The 20,518-nt window shown below is 31.0% G+C and overlaps 2 protein-coding genes across 2 annotated transcripts; one reads left to right on the top strand and one right to left on the bottom strand.

Moving 5' to 3' along the window:
• Positions 1-5,733: 5,733 nt before the first annotated feature.
• LOC133284373 (non-specific lipid-transfer protein 2-like) lies at positions 5,734-6,192 on the bottom strand. The gene has a single exon (XM_061481373.1). It carries the CDS (start codon positions 6,109-6,111, stop codon positions 5,806-5,808), a length of 306 nt encoding a protein of 101 aa, XP_061337357.1. The 5' UTR covers positions 6,112-6,192; the 3' UTR covers positions 5,734-5,805.
• Positions 6,193-19,879: 13,687 nt separating this feature from the next.
• On the top strand, positions 19,880-20,239 carry LOC133284394 (protein RADIALIS-like 3). The gene has a single exon (XM_061481394.1). The coding sequence runs from the start codon at positions 19,880-19,882 to the stop codon at positions 20,237-20,239; it is 360 nt and encodes a 119-aa protein (XP_061337378.1).
• Positions 20,240-20,518: the final 279 nt, after the last annotated feature.

Below are 20,518 nucleotides of genomic sequence, written 5' to 3'. Positions count from 1 at the left end.
GCAAGCCATAATAGAATATTCTCTTGAAGTACTCAAGCATCGCCAATCAGACAATTCATACTCGACGACAACAAATAAACAACTCATGAAGGCCGACGTATTATCGATCTGTTACATTATATCCTACTTAGAACACTATACACTACGAACAACCGGCTTAAGCTGCCATACATCTTGGCACCCTTGCTTCGCAACGCTACCAAGCTGGGGGGCTTCTGTTCTGGATAGCTCACTCACTTGGGCCCAACCGTTAGGCCCAGCCTAAAGAGCCCTCTTCTAGAAGGCAACTTAGGGTTCCCCCTCTTCCCCATGCACACCAGCTGCCCCTGCACAAAGGCAGGGGTTCAGCATGCCTAGCCTGAAAAGGCTAGGCTGGCTAGGTGGACCAGGTCCAGCTCTAAATACCCCCTCTCACATTGAGGGGAGGGGCTTCTTCTTCTCCACTCAGCCTCTACGGCTGTGACCATGGAGAGCCACCTTAGCCACTTCCACACACCCCCCCTTTATGCACCATGGGAAGCTCCACTAGTGCTTGGTCTCTACCATTGCCACTATGAACACCCCCTATATCAACATACTTCACCCTCACGGAAGACATTTATGTACACCAATAGTACATCTCCCAAACACTTTTTCTCATACCTTCCTTTTAATTAATAGATTTAGAAGTGATTGTTTCGTGTTGAAGAACCGACAATTCTTGAAATGATTATAAACTAACATATATAGAGTTGTGAAATGAATATTTGTTGGTACGAAGTTGGAAAAACTGCTTATTAGACGCAAATTGAAGTGACCCAAACCCTTTATATATCCTTGAAGGTTAACTCGCAACTTTTTCATTTTCTTTTACCATTTTAGTAATTGGTCATTTTGGTATGAACACAATGAAAAATGTATCCAAAGTAGAAAAAAATTTCATTAGGAAGAAATTATAGAACCCATTGCTCCTATTGTTAGAACTTAGAACTCAGCAGTCATTATTTCTAAATAAAGATCCAACGGAGATAACACGGCAAACGAGAAGTAATCCACCAACCAAATTAAATCACACTTAAGACTAGCGCCTTCCAATGTTCGCTAGCTAAGTGGTAAGCATATCTTCCTTTTCTGGTATTTAAATTGTAATTAAACTATAATTAAGTGGTTAATTAATAATATATTATATGAATTTATTTATTTATTTATTTTTTGTAAAATAATAATGTGGTTTATTTACGTGTGCGTGACAGTTTGTTTTGCATTGGTTTTCATGTCCTTCTTCCCACCCAAAAAAATTAATACATATTTAATATTTTAACTTTTACCAGTACTTCTCCATGACCATGTGAAGCCTCTCCAGATCAATTAGAGTACCAAAGTTGAAACATTGCGAACCCTCTCCGAATTCATTTCCTCCAACATCAGTTCATTTCATCCAACATCAGTCAGTAGCATGGTAGTTAAAATTTTAATTTATATCCGCACTTTTACGATTTTATGATTCTTTTTAATCAAAACAATTTCATTAAAATTTTAAATGCTTTTATGTTTTTACAAAAAAAATTTACCTTAAAATTTTGTGTTTTATAATTTTTTATCCTTTTTTCTGATTTTAATGACCATGGTCAATAGGCTGACCATCACGTTACATAAGCCTTTTTAACGGCCATTTTTTGAGTGTTTGTAACAAATTTTGAAGCCAAAATTGTAGACCTAAGATTTTGGCTATGGCTTGCATTGTCCCCATTGAACTTTCTCCTGCACTCTCATTCTAACAACTCCATTGCAATTTGAAATCCTCACTTATATAGTCCTATCGTAGTACATTTATATTCAATATAGAGTTTTAGTACTCACTTGAATTCTCATCCCAACACAACTTGGAGTAGTAAATGGATGGTTAAGACTAAGGGTGTGTTTGGTACAAGAGAAATTTTTTGGTGACCGGGAATCATGATTAATGAGAATACAGTAGAAATTGAGTTTACTTGGAATCTTACGAAAGAGGTGTTTGGTTCGCCAAAATATTACCGGAAATATTGGGTAAAAATTACTGATTCCATATTTGGTTTAGAACGAAATATGACTTAGAATATGAGATTATTTTACAAAAATAACCCCAAACTATTTTTACTTTTGTAATTGATAGATTGGGTCTAGATTTTTATGTGTATTGGGGTATTTTTGTCTCAAAATTTATTGTTGTGTTTTCCCTTTACTTGGTATTCTGATTGGTATTCCAAATTACCATATTATTTTTGGTAATTTGAATAGTGACTTTTCTTTATAAATCAAATTACCGGTAATCCTTGGATATCCGGGAATCATAATTTATTCCTTCTATCAAACGTAGTAATTACATTTACCAAAGAAGGATTACCGGTAATCCTCTTCAAAAACTTGAAACAAACACCCCCTGAACGTGGAGCATCAAAACAGGAGACACGAGCCATTGCATATTTGTCACGTAGTTAGCTGTATAAGACATTATATGGGCAAATTTTGTCACGTAGTTCTAATCAGTTGCGAATCCATCAACATTTACCTGCATTGGCACGTATCCACCATTTCCAGTGAAAGCATGGTTCTGATTATACACCTGATTAGTTGCCCAACCTTGTGAGCTGAAACCACCATTTGAGGATCCATATGGAAACATACGAGCTAGATTATTACAACCATTACTTAACATGTTCATGTTCATGTTGCTTGTGGATTTGTTAAGTTGTTCTCCAGTGACACTTTTGATGCATGAATAAAGAAGCAATGATCCTTCATATGTGATTGCTTTGTTTTTCCCTTTCTTTGTATTCTGGCGGCGCTTGGTGGTGTTCCAATGATTCTTGACGTTGTTCTCAGTCCTACCTTGCAATCTCTGCCCATTTATTTCCAACTTCTTGGTGACATCTGATCAACATCATGTCTTCCTCTATGGTCCAAGGATCCTTCTACATTTTTCATGCAACTTCGGTCGGATGTTTCGCAGTACAAATGCCAGGAAATTGGCGCTAGTTGGCGCCGGAATGGCGCAAACTAGCGTCGGATTGCACAACAGAACAGAACGGAGCCAACTAGCGCCCAACTCAAGAAGAATTAGGTATTCAGACCTATCATCACTTTGATTCTTCAAAGCGTACCGGAAACTGACAGCGAGACAGTTCCGAAAAAAATTTAAAAGACGATGAACAGTTGGTTCATCGGAAAAAAAAATTTCAAAGTTCCTTAGGCTTTGATACCATGTTAAATAACAAGAAAAGAGAGGAACATTGAAATAATCTGCATGTATTAATCTGTGTATTAATCTGATGAGAGATGTACAATATATAGACAAACTAATGGGCTAAGCCCAAACCTAATATAATCAGACCTAATACAAAAGCAAGGAAACCCTAATTACAATATAATTCTAATATAATCATTACACAGATAAAAAATCTCAAGTATCTTTCCATGCAACACTACCATGTCTCAAGTATAATAATATTAAAAATGCCACAAAGCTAAATACTCTTGGAAAGAACTTAGATGTCTTTATATATAAGATAAGTAAACAAATTGATCTTGTAACATCTCTCAATTTTCATTGAGAAACGTTACTTTTGTATATTGTATTTTTGTATTTTTAAATAAAATACTACACTCATATTATGAAAAAAATTAAAAGTATAAATCTTACAAAATATTATATATAAATATTTATGCAATTGAAACATGTTAAGTTATATACCAACATGGGATATAATTATAAAGTCACTTGAAGGAAATAAAATTAAAAGATAAAGAGAAATTGGCGATAGAAAGATTGGGGAGAGAGGATTGGGAAGGATATTGAGACATTAGGGAGAGACTTGAATTATTCACCAATGTTATAAACAAAATTAGAGAGAAAGATAAATTAGAGATAGAGAGGATTTTGGAGTGAAATATTAAGACTTTAGGAGGGACATGTGAATTATTTTCTTCTTTTGTTTTATGTGCTCAATGAGCTAACAATTTATAGAATTACAAGTTAAACAAATATAAAGAAATCCTAATTTGAATTTAAAACTAATAACACTCACAAGATAACTCCTAATGAAAAATTTTAAACAACTAAAATAAAAACAAACTAGTCCAATAACAAACAACTAAGATAAAGGAGATAGTAATAAAATCCTAATTGCTACATCACTCCATGATACAAATAAATATGAAACATTTGTTTCATAATATTAATATGAAAGCAAATGTTTTTTGTCTTGTTAAACCAATAATATTTATGGGGTTTGTTTCCCCATGTTATAAAAAAAAAATCCCTTCCACAAATACTTTTTTTGAAAACATTAGGAATCGAACACAACACAGTATTTACAATCCACTATCCATCTCTCTTTCCATAAATTTTGTCTCTATAACATGATGTATCATACATCTTGCAACATTATATTTTCCAATATTTATTGCTGAAATATAAAGGACATAATTATATTACGGGTTACAACATGAATGAGCAGAGCCACCCCTCCCGAACCAAACCAAAAAATAAATGCGAAATAGTAATTTATCAACCTATCCCAATTTTGTATAAAAAAAAGTTTATCATATCAACTGTTATCGTCCTTTGTGATTCTGTTGGATTTTAACGGAATTAATTAAATAATCAATGAATCGGTTAAGAAATTAAAAAAATGAATTTACAGTACTAGAATACTATAAAACTAGAATTTTTCATTTTTCATTTAAATTATTCATTAATATTGTTAAATAAAAATTAATTGGTATTAATAAAATTTAAAAGAATTTTTTCTCCCCTCCACATCCTCCTCCTCGTTATCATTATCAATGCCGCATTCAATGCTTTGAAATTTTGAATATATTGAACACTATGGGATGTTTGGTTGAAGAGAAATTTGTATGAATAATAGGGAAATGAGATTATTAGGGAAATGGTTGGGAAATGAGTTTGATAAGAAAACGTAAAAAAAGTAGTTTGGTAAGAAAAAATTTTACCAGGAAAATTAGGTAACTTTTGTAAAGTCTTTGTTTGACTTTTGATAAAATATAGATGAGAAAAAATATACTTTTACTAAAATAACCTTGATTTTAAAAAAGACTGAATCAGCCTTGCTACCCTTTACCCCTAATCATTTCCCAACGGACATAGAAGAAACGTGTGTGTTGGCTGATTGTAAACAGTGGTTTACCTGGGTTTTCAAAAAAAAAAAACCACCTACAAAAAGTCTTTCTAAACAGTCCAGAAACCTATCTTTCCAAGACAAAGTTGAAAAAGCAATGCAAATGGATGGATGGGAATTTTGTGTTAATCTGCTGAACCAAACATGCTTTCTGAAAACCTTACTTCGTTTGCATAGGTAAATTTTGGAAAGCCGTAAACCAAACACCACCTAGAAGAATTGTATGGCTTGACGAACCAATGAATTGTTGACTCATACATCACGTAGGTACGACTCACGCAATTGTTTGCAAAGATAAAATCATGAAGCTCAATTTAAATGCAAGAACTCATAAACTGCTAATTAATTTACTCATTTTATTTCTTCAACATCTCATTCAAACTTGTTCAAGCTAATGCCACTCTTGAACAACATCATTTTCTTATTAGGTATTGATAATCATTATTCCTAGCTATAACATAATTATAATGGAGGTAATTTTATTTCCTATATATATATACATAAAAATGTGTGTGATTCATATTTTTCTTTCTTTCTTCTCTTCACATGGTTCCTCACACTTTTATGTATGTGTAGGAGATAAAATTTATCGCATACGATATGAGAAATATTATTCCAATATAAATAATATATAACATAAGAAGTGAAATTAACAAGTAGGGAAGGGAACCCCACAAGAACTAGCGACCCTTCTGGCACCAGGGGAGTTCACATATTGCCTCAGGCTTGGGTTTTTGAGGTAACCACAAAGGCATGGCCTTTGTTCCCTCACCTTCTGACAACATGTGCTTGATGGTGGTGAAGATGAAGTGATTGCCCCTAAGCATGGGCTCAACTCCACAGGGCTGCATGTCACTGCCTCTGTTATGGGAATCACCTCCATCACAAGCAGTGTCATCACCACTATTGCACACACAGCAACACCAGAGGCAGTACTCACCTTCTTCATCATCATCCTCTCTTTCTCACTCACTGCTTATGTTTTTATTAATTTGCTAGTGATTTTGGATTTGCTTTGCTATGAACTCAAAACTATGTAAGCCTTAGTTTTTATATATAAGTGGGTGTACTAATTAAGGTCCCACTTTTATAGAGTGGCTGATGCACTGAATTAATTATTCAGCATTTACATTTGAAAATAACACGCGTGTTGTGTTTACACGGCATTGTGCACCATCGCTCAATTCCATTGTAGAAAGGTTAAGTCTAAACGCACAATATTAATGTGGACCCTATGTGCTCCTATCATCATTAGAAGTCATTCTTTCTTTTTAAAGAGAAGCCGTGAAAGACGGACGAAAATGTTACAATGACAATGCTTGGAATTTACCTGAATTTGTGGAGTTGGGAAAACTTTCTGATAAACAAAAGTCCTTTTGGAGATATGAAACGTGAATATTGTATATAGGTACATTTTTTTAGTTTTACCCGTGCCGACTTAATTTATTAGAAAATGGAAAACGGTAAGTAACGAACTCGTAACTTCATGATCAAGATGCTTTTATACCATGGTAAACACATATCTCAACCCAACACCTCAAGTTATGTAGTGATACACCTTTAATAATTTTATATTAGGATTTTATAATTCTCATTTAACATGAGAATTCAAATTTTCCTACACACCCTTCGATCTCCGTGCTGATATGGGTCCTACATATAATTTTTTTTAACACATGGGTCTCACATGCTTTTTATCTCTACAGCATGAGAATTGAATTCTCATTTAACATGAGAAAATCAAATCCCTTTATATTATATCTCTCTAATACACTCTTTCACGCAAAAAGCCTTCTAATACCATGACAAATAATTATCTCATCTAAAAACTTAAACAGTGAAGGTCTATCAATAATTTTTATATTATATCTCTCAAACACTTTTTCTCGTAGCTTCCTTTTAATTAATAGATTTAGAAGTGATTGTTTCGTGTTGAAGAACCGACAATTCTTGAAATGATGATAAACTAACATATATAGAGTTGTGAAATGAATATTTGTTGGTACGAAGTTGGAAAAACTGCTTATTAGACGCAAATTGAAGTGACCCAAACCCTTTATATATCCTTGAAGGTTAACTCGCAACTTTTTCATTTTCTTTAACCATTTTAGTAATTGGTCATTTTGGTATGAACACAATGAAAAATGTATCCAAAGTAGAAAAAAATTTCATTAGGAAGAAATTATATAACCCATTGCTCCTATTGTTAGAACTTAGAACTCAGCACCTATGTTGCACCAACACCGACACAAGACGCGGGATACGACACGACACGACACTCCGACACGTTAATTCTAAAAAATGTTAAATTTTGAGACGTTAGGACACGTTTTGATATTATATAATATTTTTAATTTATGTAGTGTATATTATATTTAGCACTCAATAATTTAACCAAAAAATAAAACTAAACTTATAATACTCATCAATTTTGCAAAGAAAAATAATATATCCCAAATATTTATATTAAATTCAATAAAATCGTAATCGTAATCTAACGAATCTAATAGTTGGAACTCAAAATGCAACGCAACGCAACCTTTGAACTTTTTTTGAGTCTTTACAACAAGTGTTGGAGTGTCGGAAAGTGTCGAAGTGTCAGTGAATGTCGAGAAGTATCGGACACGACACATCAAAATTTTTAAAATATCAGTTCGTAGGTCAGCAATGGTTATTTCTAAATAAAGATCCAACGGAGATAACACGGCAAACGAGAAGTAATCCACCCACCAAATTAAATCACACTTAAGACTAGCGCCTTCCAATGTTCGCTAGCTAAGTGGTAAGCATATCTTCCTTTTCTGGTATTTAAATTGTAATTAAATTATAATTAAGTGGTTAATTAATAATATATTATATGAATTTATTTATTTATTTATTTTTTGTAAAATAATAATGTGGTTTATTTACGTGTGCGTGAGAGTTTGTTTTGCATTGGTTTTCATCTCCTTCTTCCCACCCAAAATAATTAAGGCTTTAATGTTTCTAAAGTGAATGTAGATAAATTATCTACATTCACACCCAAAACGACGTCGTTTTGGGTTGAAAAATTAAAAAATTATAATAAAAAAACTAATATAACCCTGAAATAAATTATAATTACTAAAATACCTTGATTTCCGCCTCAAAACGACTTCGTTTTTGGTTCACTGTAGATAAGTTATCTACATTGATTGTAGAAAAAACGAACCCAATAATTAATACATATTTAATATGGGAAAAATGTTTATCCTTTTAAATGACACAACTTATACCATTTCACTCTCACAAAGAGGTGGGACCCACACCTTTATTTTTTTTGGTCAACTCTCTCTCCTTTTTTATCTATCTCTTTCTCTCTCTTAAAACGACACAACTTTACATCTTTTAAAATGACACACACTTTACTCTTTTAATATTTTAACTTTTACCAATACTTCTCCATGACCATGTGAAGCCTCTCCAGATCAATTAGAGTACCAAAGTTGAAACATTGCGAAGCCTCTCCAATTCATTTCATTCAACATCAGTGTGTGGTAAGTAAAATTCTAATTTAAATCTGAGCTTTTACGACTTTATACTTTTTTTTTAATCAAAACAATTTCATTAAAATTCTAAATGTTTTTTTTACGTTTTTATGATTTTTGTTTACGTTAGGATTTTACGTTTTACAATTTTTTATTCTTCTTCTAATTTTAATTACTATGGTCAATTGCCTGACCATCACGTTACATAAGCCTTTTTGACGGCCATTTTTTGAGTGTTTGTAACAAATTTTGATGCCAAAATTGTAGACCCATGATTTTGGCTATGGCTTGCATTATCCCCATTGAACTTTCTCCTGCACTCTCATTCTAACAACTCCTTTGCAATTTGAAATCCTCACTTATTTAGTCCTATCGTAGTACATTTATATTCAATATAGAGTTTTAGTACTCACTTGAATTCTCATCCCAACACAACTTGGAGTAGTAAATGGATGGTTAAGACTAAAGGTGGAGCATCAAAACATGAGACACGAGCCATTGCATATTTGTCACGTAGTTAGCTGTATAAGACATTATATATGGGCAAATCACTTCTTCTAGTGCACGAGGAGAGAATTGATTGTAGCTGAGAGTTCGAAAATTGTGTTAGAATATTTTTTATTTTGTTTAAAAATAGTGGGGCCCAGAATCTTGTCTCTATCGTAGGAGATCAGCAATTTTACAGCAACAACGGGAGATGTTTTTTAGGCGCAATTGGATCTGCAGAAGCGTATAAATTGTTGCGGTTTTGGATGCGATGGATCATCTTTATGTTTACCTCTTGTTGCGCATATCTATACAGTATCTCCTCGTATTTGATTCCTCTTCATGAACTGCTATCCTATGCACGAACAATCTCTTTGAGTCTAGCTAGTGGTAGATCTTCCAGACTATCTCTCAAGAGGGATAAGACTGGTATGTGGGCACTCTCTCACTATCATGGAGATGACATTATCTCATCCTCTACAACCATCAAAAGAAGACATAAGGGCTGATGACTATAAGTGTAGAATATATATGAGTTCCAAGAAATCCTAGCCCTAAACCGAACGGGTTCTAGGTTTCTTTAGCTCTTCTTATGCACTAAGTCCAATTGGGCTTTAGTGAAATAGCAAAGCCCTACAATTTTATTCCCTATATATATATATATATATATATATATATATATATATATATATATAGAGGTAGGATCACTTGACACCAGTGTCAAATTTGAAATTTGACACCTCGTCTGAGAGCCATTAGATCAAAAAAGAGCAATGGTGTCACATGTTTACAAATCAGAGGCGTTGATCTTTTTTGATCTAACAGCTCTCAGATGAGATGTCAAATTTTAAATTTGACACTGGTGTCAAAGGATCCTACCTCTCTCTCTCTCTATATATATATATATATATGTGTGTGTGTGTGTGGTAATATTTTTCTTATGTTTCATAAGAAAAATATTATCTCCTACCCAAACAATAAATAGAAGAGAGAAAAGAGTTGAAGGTGAGAGAAAAAAATTCTTGTGAAACCCATTTAAAAAATGTGTGTGTATGAGATAATTTTTTTTTTTTGTAATATAAAAAAGTATTACCCACATATATCTCTCTCTGTTTGTGTGTATGTATGATCTCTTCTAATCCAAAAATGATATTATTTTGAAGTTACGTGAAATAATTTTATCTCTTGTAAAAAACACTTTTTCCATAAAAGTATTTCATTTATGGTAAATATTCTCTCTCGTAATTTTCTACAATTTTTGTTTACCACAATTGTCAATCAGCCAAAATGCTACACTTGTTCTTTTCTGGAAACCTAAGTGCGCACTATTGGTTGAAATTTATGTTCGTAGCTTGCTCTATAAATTCAACCACTTGGGTAGCTATGGTGTCAATATCGGATTGATTAATAGACACTATTGGAACTACCACTTGTTTGTGGGGCACTAATGGAACACAAACACTTGAGAGCGTAGCTCATCCTTATCACAGGTCAAATTTATGTTGTAAACATCTACTTTTTGCTGGGATGCCACGTTATCTCTTCAAGCCTAATGGTTCGTGACGCATACTGGCTCCAATAAATCCAAGACAACTACTAAGTTTACCATGCCCTTCCCTTACTATCCAACGAATAAATCTTTAGTACTACTGATGTACCAAGATTCAGTGTATCTCATCAATGAGAACATTACACATCAGAGGAGAGAAAAAAAATTTAACAGAAAAAACAGAATTTTAACTGACATGTAATATTTTCATTAGAGAAATACACTGAATCTTTTGATAGCAGTAGTATTAAAGATTTATTCCTATCCTAGATGTACTATATGCCCATATTATTCCACTTTCATGCTCCGTTATTCCCGCTCATGATTGCTATCATATCCCACCTAATTAATAATTTACTTTCTTTCTTTTTTTCTGTTAATTTTTATTATACAACCCCTGAAGTAGTCAATTTGATGCGAGATATAACATACATTTCATCATAAACTATCATATCATCTAATAGCTCAAGCTGAGAAGTGAAATCATTATTGGAGTCTATTTTCTTTATTTTATTTTGTGTTAACTTAATTTTATTAGACAATGAGGTGCGATAAGATTGAACTCGTAACTTCATAATTACGGAGGCTTCGATACAATATTAAATAATCATCTCATCTAACAACTCAAACAAACTAATAAAGGAAGAACTATCAATGATTTTTATATTATATTTGCCTAACAATTTCAAATTCTAAAAGAAACTCAAGGTTGTAGTATTATATTTTGTTCTGAAATTAGGAAAGAAGGAATTTGTTGATTTCATGTGAGAAAGCTTCTGCAGCTAACTTGGAAAAGGTTGTAAATGTCAACGAACAAAGGGAAAAATCATGATGTATCGACACTTTAAAATATTTAACGTGTTGTATTTGATACTCTCTGACATTTCGACACTTCAACAAGTATTGCAGAGACTCAAAAAGAGATTTGAAGGTTATGCTTCATTGCGTTTTTAGTTTCAACTATTAGATTCGTTGGATTATAATTACCATTTTATTTAGTTTAATATAAATATTTGGGATATTTTATGTTTTTTTGCAACATTAATGGATATTATAAATTTAGTTTCATTTTTTATTAAATTATTGAATATTAAATATAATATACACTACATAAAAATATTATTTAATATCAAAACATGTCTTAACTTATCGAAATCTAACAATTTTTAGAATTAACGTATTAGAATGTCACGTCGTATCCCATATTTCATGTGAGTGCACAATAGGCAAAAAAATTCAAAGCGTGTGATACTTTGGGTGGTGCTTGTTGGTTGGGCTCAACATACAAAAAAAAAAAAAAACCCGTTTAATTAGAATACATTTTTCTCAAATTTTATGATATTAAAATCATCACTCGCAAAAGTTATAATGTTTTTAACCAATTTAAATTAAAATAGGAAGAAATGTTATATTTACAAACTTTTTTTTTTTTTGATAACATATTTACAAACTTTTGGTTTACAAATTCTTACAAACTATATTAAGTATGACCGGTTATATTTCAATCAAGAGTATATGACCAATCGTATTTAGTGTAATTTGTAAACAAAAAATTGTAAACGGATCTTTCCCCTAAAATATTATTGCTTTTATTGAAGCTAAAATATTATTGCTTTTATTGAAGCTAATTTTGTTTTGATTGTTCGCGGTTTTTAATTTGATTTGAGCTGTTAATTTGTAATATATCTGTACAATATTCGTCTGCCTTCAATTTTAGTCGAAGTGTATCCCACATTGCAATACATATAAAGTGGTGAGAAGTGCCGCCTTGAAGACTAGGGGTGGCAATACAGGTATTGACCTGCGGGTTGACCCGTGACCCGACCTGCCACATCACGTGTCGTGTTAATCCGCGGGTCAGGGCGGGTCGTGTCAGGGTTGTGTAAATGTGACCCGTTTATTTTCGTGTCGGGTCACGTGTCAACCTGCGGGTTTGCGTGTCAACCCGCACAGTGTCATTTTTTTATTTTTTATTAAATATTTTATTATATTATTATTTTTATTCATTTATATATTGATATATATAGTCATTGTTTAGTATAAAAAAGAATAGAAGGAACTAAAAATTTTAAAAAATAGAAGCTAATCTTTTTTTATTTTTATTTTTATTTTTTATTATTTTTAATTTATTTATTTTTCAAAAAATCCCACTTTTTTTTTAAATTTTAAATTTTGCGGGTCGTGTCGTGTCGACCCGTGACCCGCAACGGGTCGTGTCAGGGTTTGTGTTTTACGACCCGTTTACAAAACGGGTCGTGTCAGGGTCGTGTCAAATAGTGTAGGGGTCAAAAACGTGTCGTGTCGGGTTGACCCGTATTGCCACCCCTATCCAAGACAAAAGCGATGTGGACTTATTTCCACCCAGTGAGATATATTATTTTATGGATTTTATAAGAGTTATGTTGTAGGAAAAGTGATTGTGTAATGTTATAAAGATTTGTTTTGCGTGCCTTAGTTTTTTTTTATTCAAAAAGTGTGGGCCCACAAAATATTGTGTGTGTAAGAAACTTTCTTGTGTCATGTTAAATGATAAATGCAAACCCCTTATTTTATCTTGAAAAGGCTTTGAGGTTGTTTTCTTTACATAAATAAGGGCAATTTTCAAAAATTTCCATGGTATTACTTTGAATTATTTATATTTTTAAGTGTGTTTTTAATCACTTTATTTTCTGTGATTTTTTCATCCACATCTCTAGTTAACATTGTTAAAAAATTAATTAATTATATCTATTTTATCCTTTTTAGAAGAAAACATAAAATGATAAACAAAAATAAGACCAAATATTATGAAAATGTAGAAAACTTAATAAAAGACTAAAAGAAAAAATAGTCAAAAATAAATAAATGTATAAAAAAAAAGAAAACAGGATAAGAACAAAAAAATAGAAGAAAAATAAGAACAAATATATTAAAAATCGCATTAGTAACATAAAAGACTAAAATTAAAATATATCAAATAATATATATATACATATATATACAAATACTGAAAACAAAAATCTAGAAGAAAAAAGTAAGATAAAAAATAAAAGAAAAAAGAAAAAGATTAAAAAAATCACAATTATGAGTTTCCAATATATTTAGTTTTATTTTTCTTTTCTTTTTTTATTTTTTGTCCTTGTCCTATTTTATTTCTTTTTATTTAGATATGTTTGATCTTTTTTCTTTTTTTATTCTTCTAAAGATTTTCGTAAAAAAAATTAAAAAAAAAAGAGAGAGAGAGAGAGAATAAAATAGGGATAGGAGAAAAGAATAAAATTTAGACATAAAAATAGACCAAACATGTCTAAATAAAAAGAATGCATAGACCAAGAACAAAAAAAAAAAAATAGAAAAAAATAAAAGAAAATATATTGAAAATTCATAACTGTTATTTCTTTTTGTTTTATTTCTTTTTTATTTTATTTTATATCTTAATTTTTTCTTCTATTTTTTTGTCTTCAATATTTTTTTCATTTAATCTATTGTTATATTATTTTTTTATTTTTAATCTTTTTTTTCACTGCTGTGATTTTTAATATATTTGATCTTATTTTTATTCATTTTTTATATATATTTTTATTTAAACTCATTTGCTTTTTTTACTATTTTTCTTTTAGTCTTTTATTAAGTGTTCTATTTTTTTTTAACATATGATCTTTTTTTTATCTCTTTAGTTTCTTCTTCTAAGAATGGTAGAATAGTTATACTTAGTTAATTTTTTAACAGTGTTAAAGAAAGTGTGAATGAAAAAGATCACACGGGATTAAGTGATTAAAGAAACAGAGGTATAAATAATTAAAAGTAATACCACGAGGGAATTTTTTTAAATTTTCCCAATAAATAAAGTTATATCTTATAATTCTTTTTCTCATTTTTTAACTTTTTGTGACCAATTTTTTGTACATATATATAAATTTTGTCATATGATGATATTTTAATAAAATCATAAAACTCAATGTGTATTTTTAACTTTTTCTCATTACGTATAGTTTTTATACGTAATTAATATGGATAAAGAATTTCTCCAGTCAATGGAGATAACTTATCTACAGTGAACTCAAAACGACGTTATTTTGGGGCGAAAATCAATGTTTTTTTATAATTATAATATATTACAGGGTTATTTTAGTGTTTATCTTTATCATTTTTTAATTTTATAATCCAAAAATGACGTCGTTTTGAGCTCACTGGAGATAACTTTATCTCCAGTGACTGGAGATACACTTTTCCCAATTAATATATATTGAAAATCTGTGTAAAAGTTATAATTGTAAATATCTGTATATATGTGTGTATTATTGAATTAATAATTTCCATTTACCTCTTTTATGTTATCTTATTTAATTCTTTGTTAATATGGTTTAACTTGACCTCCCATAACTAAGAGTCTGATAGTATAAGATAAAGTTTGATAGTATAAGTCCTGATAGTATAAGGCAGTGTTTATAAACCCGGCCCGGCCATCGACCCGGCCGAGGTCAGGGGTCATGGAGTCACGGGTTCAACCGGGGGGTCACGGGGTCACTATGCTGACCCGATTTTATATATTAAAATATATATATATATCATATATAAAAATATTAAAAAAACAAACCACCAGTAATCAAAGATTCAAAATATACTTAACATAATTCACTAATTACCACCACAAGTTAATATTATACAACCTAATTAAAGTATCGAGATACCAAAGTACAAAACTCATATTCTAATAGGATCAATACGCAGACCTGGTTCTGCCTCTTTAGAGAAGGTCCCTAACAAAAGAAAATTTAAAGGAAGTAAGAATGAGTTTTTGTTTTCCATCGACGACCGTAACGATTTCATTTGAATAGATAAAATTCTTACCTTTTCTAGAAGATTCACATCTGCGAGGTGTGAGGATTGAAGACATATAGGTCGTTGGGAGAGAAGAGAACGATTAGATTTAGGTTTGCAAGCATTTTTGTTTTATTTTTTTAATAAAACGAAGTTGTTTAATGGAGTTTTTTTTTTAAAAAAAAAAAAAAACATGCAGTGACCCCTCTGACCCGGGAGTCAATGAAACCCGGCCAGGTTTTGGGGGTCGGAGGGGTCGATGTGCATATAGGGTCTAACTTGTGACCCCAACCCTCAGAGGGGAGGGGTCAGGGTTGAGGTTTTAAAACACTGGTATAAGGCTTAATTGTATAAGACCTGATTAAATTTTAATACTATCCAGCGTTTGGCATGATATTATATAAAATAATTTATTTTATAAGATAATATCATTCAATATTTGGTAATGCATTGTTTAATACTAGATAGGATAATAAATATTTTTGATAAAAATATTCTCTAATAAAAATTTTATATAATTTTTTCAAATATGTCATATGATATTAATTTTTGTAAGAATATATTGATCAGCGTGTCCAAAAAGTATATTAATTTTAAAAATAGAAATATACAATATTTTAAAAATTAATATTTGAAAAATTAATTTTTATTTTAATATATTAATATTAAAATAATATATTAATTCTTAAGAATTATATTGGTCAGCGATATTAATACAGTAATCTCTTATGAGGCCTAATTACACCCCTTAGGCCTACTTAAGTCATACATCATTTTAATGTATTAAGAAACTCGGCTGTATAAGCTTATACTATACGATGGTCACATTAAACAATTAAAAATATCATAACATATAATATAGACTTATACTATCAAGTCTTATACATCACATCAAATAGGCCCTTTCTTAACGAATTGGTAAGCGGTTGGATTTCAAAATAATGCATCCATATTAGGTTTTATTTTTTAAAAAAAAATTCTTAATGAATTTTCTTAATAATATTTTTAATTGTATAAAAAGGAATTATTGAATATTTTTAAGTTAAGATATTAAATATATTTTTTAATTTAATGCTTAATATTCAAAGTAATTAGAAGGATATAGGTGAATTTATAAATAAGTATATATATACTTCGTAAGCCTTTAATAATACCAGCTACCATTTTGATTTCAGCTATATCTCTCTATGCTTTTGCCCCTGCTGCAGGTATGCGGGATTCGTCTACTTGTCTCATATAAAGTTGCTGATTTCTGGTTCTGTGCTCTATAATATAAACAATAACATATATAGAAAGAGGGTTGACATAGTTGGTGGAATTCTATATTAACTGTGGTTTGGGTTCGGTTCTCAACTTTTTCTCATTGATACGTGATATGTAATCCTATTTTAAATTGATCCTCAATGAGATTGGTGGTCTTCTTAATCCTATTTTCTTGATCTTGCATAGGAGGATACCCTCCCCTAATCTAAATTTTTATGTACTAAAAAAAAAGAATAGGCTTAATTTGATTAAATTAACCCCTAAATTGATACACGTTTATATTTTATAGTATCAAGACAATAAATCAACTAAGTAATTCTTTACCAAATGATGATAGCTCGGTTGGTGTATAGGAGCAGAGTATGTGAGGGTGAGAGTATATGTTCGATCCTCCCCAGTAATATATTTGGAAAGGATTTAAAGTCTTAATCTTGGTTTCACCCCGAACTTCAAATTAGTCCACAGGAAACCTATGAGATTACTGGAGAGATAATCTCAACAACAACAACAACAAAAAGTAATTCTTTAAATATCTTTAACAAACTGGTGTTCAATGTAAGCCAGCTTTGCAAATGGTAGTCAAGGAAACTGAAAAGGAATTTTCAATAAAGGTGGAAGAATTTGTATTCATTATAATTGTACTGGCAAGGACCATGGTTGCTGCAACTTACAAAAAGATCTAGATTCATTAAAAAATTAAAGGACTTGGAATAAGAATATATATTCATATATATGATGAAAGGGTAAGGACTAAGGACCCTTATCATCACAGCAATATTATCAAGATTTTTTAAGACAATTATTGTAGACTTTATATATATTCAAAATTCCCAACATATGAGCCGTTATAAGAGGAAAGGAACTTCTAAATATTTAGCTTTGGTTTCGGCTTTTTTTGGAATAAACAGTATATACTGAGATCTACTTGCAAGATATTAACAAAGACATTCCCACAGGGGGGTGCAATTTCTCCAAGTTGCTATTATAAAGCCAAGTTGCTATTACACCACCACCGCCCTCTGAAATATGATGCTTGCTTAATCTTATAATATTTGGCCTCCAAATTAACACAAATATTTAGAAACTAGTTGTAAACTGTCTTTTTCGTACTAAAATCCAAACGAATATTAGTTGTCCTTTTCTTACTAAAAGCATAAAACCAGCATAAACTAGTTGTTACTAGCCACACGCACCCACAATATGTATGACATGGAACAGATATTAGTGGCGTAAGATTAAAAAAAAAAAATATATATATATATATAGAGAGAGAGAGGGGGGGTAGGATCCTTTGACACCAGTGTCAAATTTGAAGTTTGACACCTCATCTGAGAGCCGTTAGATCGAAAAAAAATCAATGGTATCACATGCTTACAAATCAGAGTCGTTGATTTTTTTCGATCTAACGGCTCTCAGAACCAGTGTCAAACTTCAAATTTGACACCGGTGTCAAAGGATCCTACCTCATATATATATATAGGGTTCGCTTTTTCTGCAATCACTGCAGATAAGTTATATGCAGTAACTCAATACGATATCGTTTTGGAGCGGAAATTATGGTGTTTTGATAATTTTAATTTATTTCAGGGTTATTATAGTCTTTATAATTATAATTTTTTAATTTTTTTAATCCCAAAACGACGTCATTTTAAGAATAAATGCAGATAACTTATCTGCAATAACTGCAGAAATATTTTTCTGATATATATATGGGGTAGGTTCTTTTTACACCAATGTAAGACTAACACCACATCTCAACCATTGATAGACGAAAATCATCAGTTGGTATTTGTAGTATAATTAATTATTAATTAATATTAATTAATTCGTATGACTTCTTAAATTATAACCGTTGAATGTACGGAAATCAACCGTTGAGATGTGGTGTAAGACTTATTAGTCTTACATCGATGTAAAATGATTCTGACTCTATATATATATATATATATATATATATATATATATATATATATATATATATAGAGTTATATTTACAAATTTTTTGTTTACAAACTACATTATGTACTCTCGTGAGAACACTAGGTTACATTATGTTCTCCTGGAAGTACATAGTGTAATTTGCAAAAATTTGTAAGTTTATAAATGGATCCTTCTCTACATATATATATATATATATATATATATATATATATATATATATAGAGAGGCAGGATCCTTTGACACCGGTGTCAAAGAAAAAGTTTGACACCTCATATGAGAGCCGTTAGATTAAAAAAAATCAACGATTCTGATTTGTAAGCATGTGACACCATTGATTTTTTTTAATCTAACAGCTCTCAGATGAGGTGTCAAACTTTTTTTTTGACACCGGTGTCAAAGGATCCTGTCTCATATATATATATATATATATATATATATATATATATATATATATATATATATATATATATATATATATATTATAGAGGCAGGATATTCTTACACTGGTGTAAGAGTTAGAAGTCTTACTCTCAATCTTGATCATTGATCCACTTGTATCTAATGGCTCACATTACTAAAAAATTTGAGCCTTTAGGTAAAAATGGGATTGACGGACAAGATTAAGAGTATAACTTACACTGGTGTAAAATGATCCTGACCCTATATTATAAAACTAAAGAAAGGGCAAATATTGGAAAATAAGCAACTGCAAGTTTGCAATTGTTATGCTATTGATGCTAGTCTGAAGAATATTAATGTCGACCATATATATAATACTGTACGTACCAAGAAATGACAAGCTATATCAAGAAGGCATCTGACCTTTGCATGCAATGACCAAGAGTGATATTTTGTAAAGGGACAAAATTATAAGTGTAATATTTTTTTAAATTATAAATATCTATATGATCAAAAACAGTATAATTAAATAACGCTCATAACTAAAGACTTGTGTAAATTAGAAGGGGACAATTGTCCTCCCTAACTCCTCTGTTGCTCCACCACTGCATGCAAGTGGATGAATGAATGTTGTAAAGAAGCATTGAATATATTCTTAAACAGAAAAACTAAATCACTAAGATTTTCGAGATTAATCAACATGGTGGCTACGTATGTACATTAATATCAAACTACCCTCACGTCTTCTCCTTATAAAAGGAGCACCACCAGTACTCTGCATGCATAACTCGAACTTCCTCACCATATGCTTTCTATTCTTAAACATTTTAGTTAATTTTTCTCTGCCTTTATATACGCTCTATCTCTATACCATTACCTATATATATATATATATATTAATTATAAATTCAATGTCTTCATCTGGTACATGGAGTGCTCAAGAGGATAAAGCTTTTGAAAGGGCTCTAGCTGTTTATGACAAGGATACCCCTGACCGTTGGTGCAATGTTGCAAGGGCTGTTGGTGGAAAATCTCCTGAAGAAGTGAAGAGCCACTATGAGCACCTTGTTGAGGACGTTAAGCGTATTGAGTCAGGACAAGTTCCCTTCCCTATCTACAAGAATCCCAAAGCAGCATGATCGATGTCTTTTATTTCCTCCCCCTCAATTTGCATCCTCTCTTCGGATTAGCTTATTTTGATATTAAAAACAAAAAACTATGGTTAAATTAATGCTTTTTAAGTAATCACGAGAAAATTACAAAATATGCATTTAAGTAACTTTAGTTTATGTAACTTTCAGAAAATATTTTTTTTTTGTTTGATTACTTTAAAAAAATGTGAAAATGATATAATAGAAATAAATAATATATGAATATGGTTGTATCGATCAAAATCAGTTGCTTCATGTTACTACCAC

This window comes from Gastrolobium bilobum, unplaced genomic scaffold, assembly GCF_033153095.1.
Source record: "Gastrolobium bilobum isolate Gb01-03AN ecotype WA unplaced genomic scaffold, APGP_CSIRO_Gbil_v1 utg19213, whole genome shotgun sequence".
Lineage (NCBI taxonomy): Eukaryota > Viridiplantae > Streptophyta > Magnoliopsida > Fabales > Fabaceae > Gastrolobium > Gastrolobium bilobum.
Note: the sequence above shows the minus strand (reverse complement) of the source record. Positions and strands in the feature narration are given on the sequence as shown.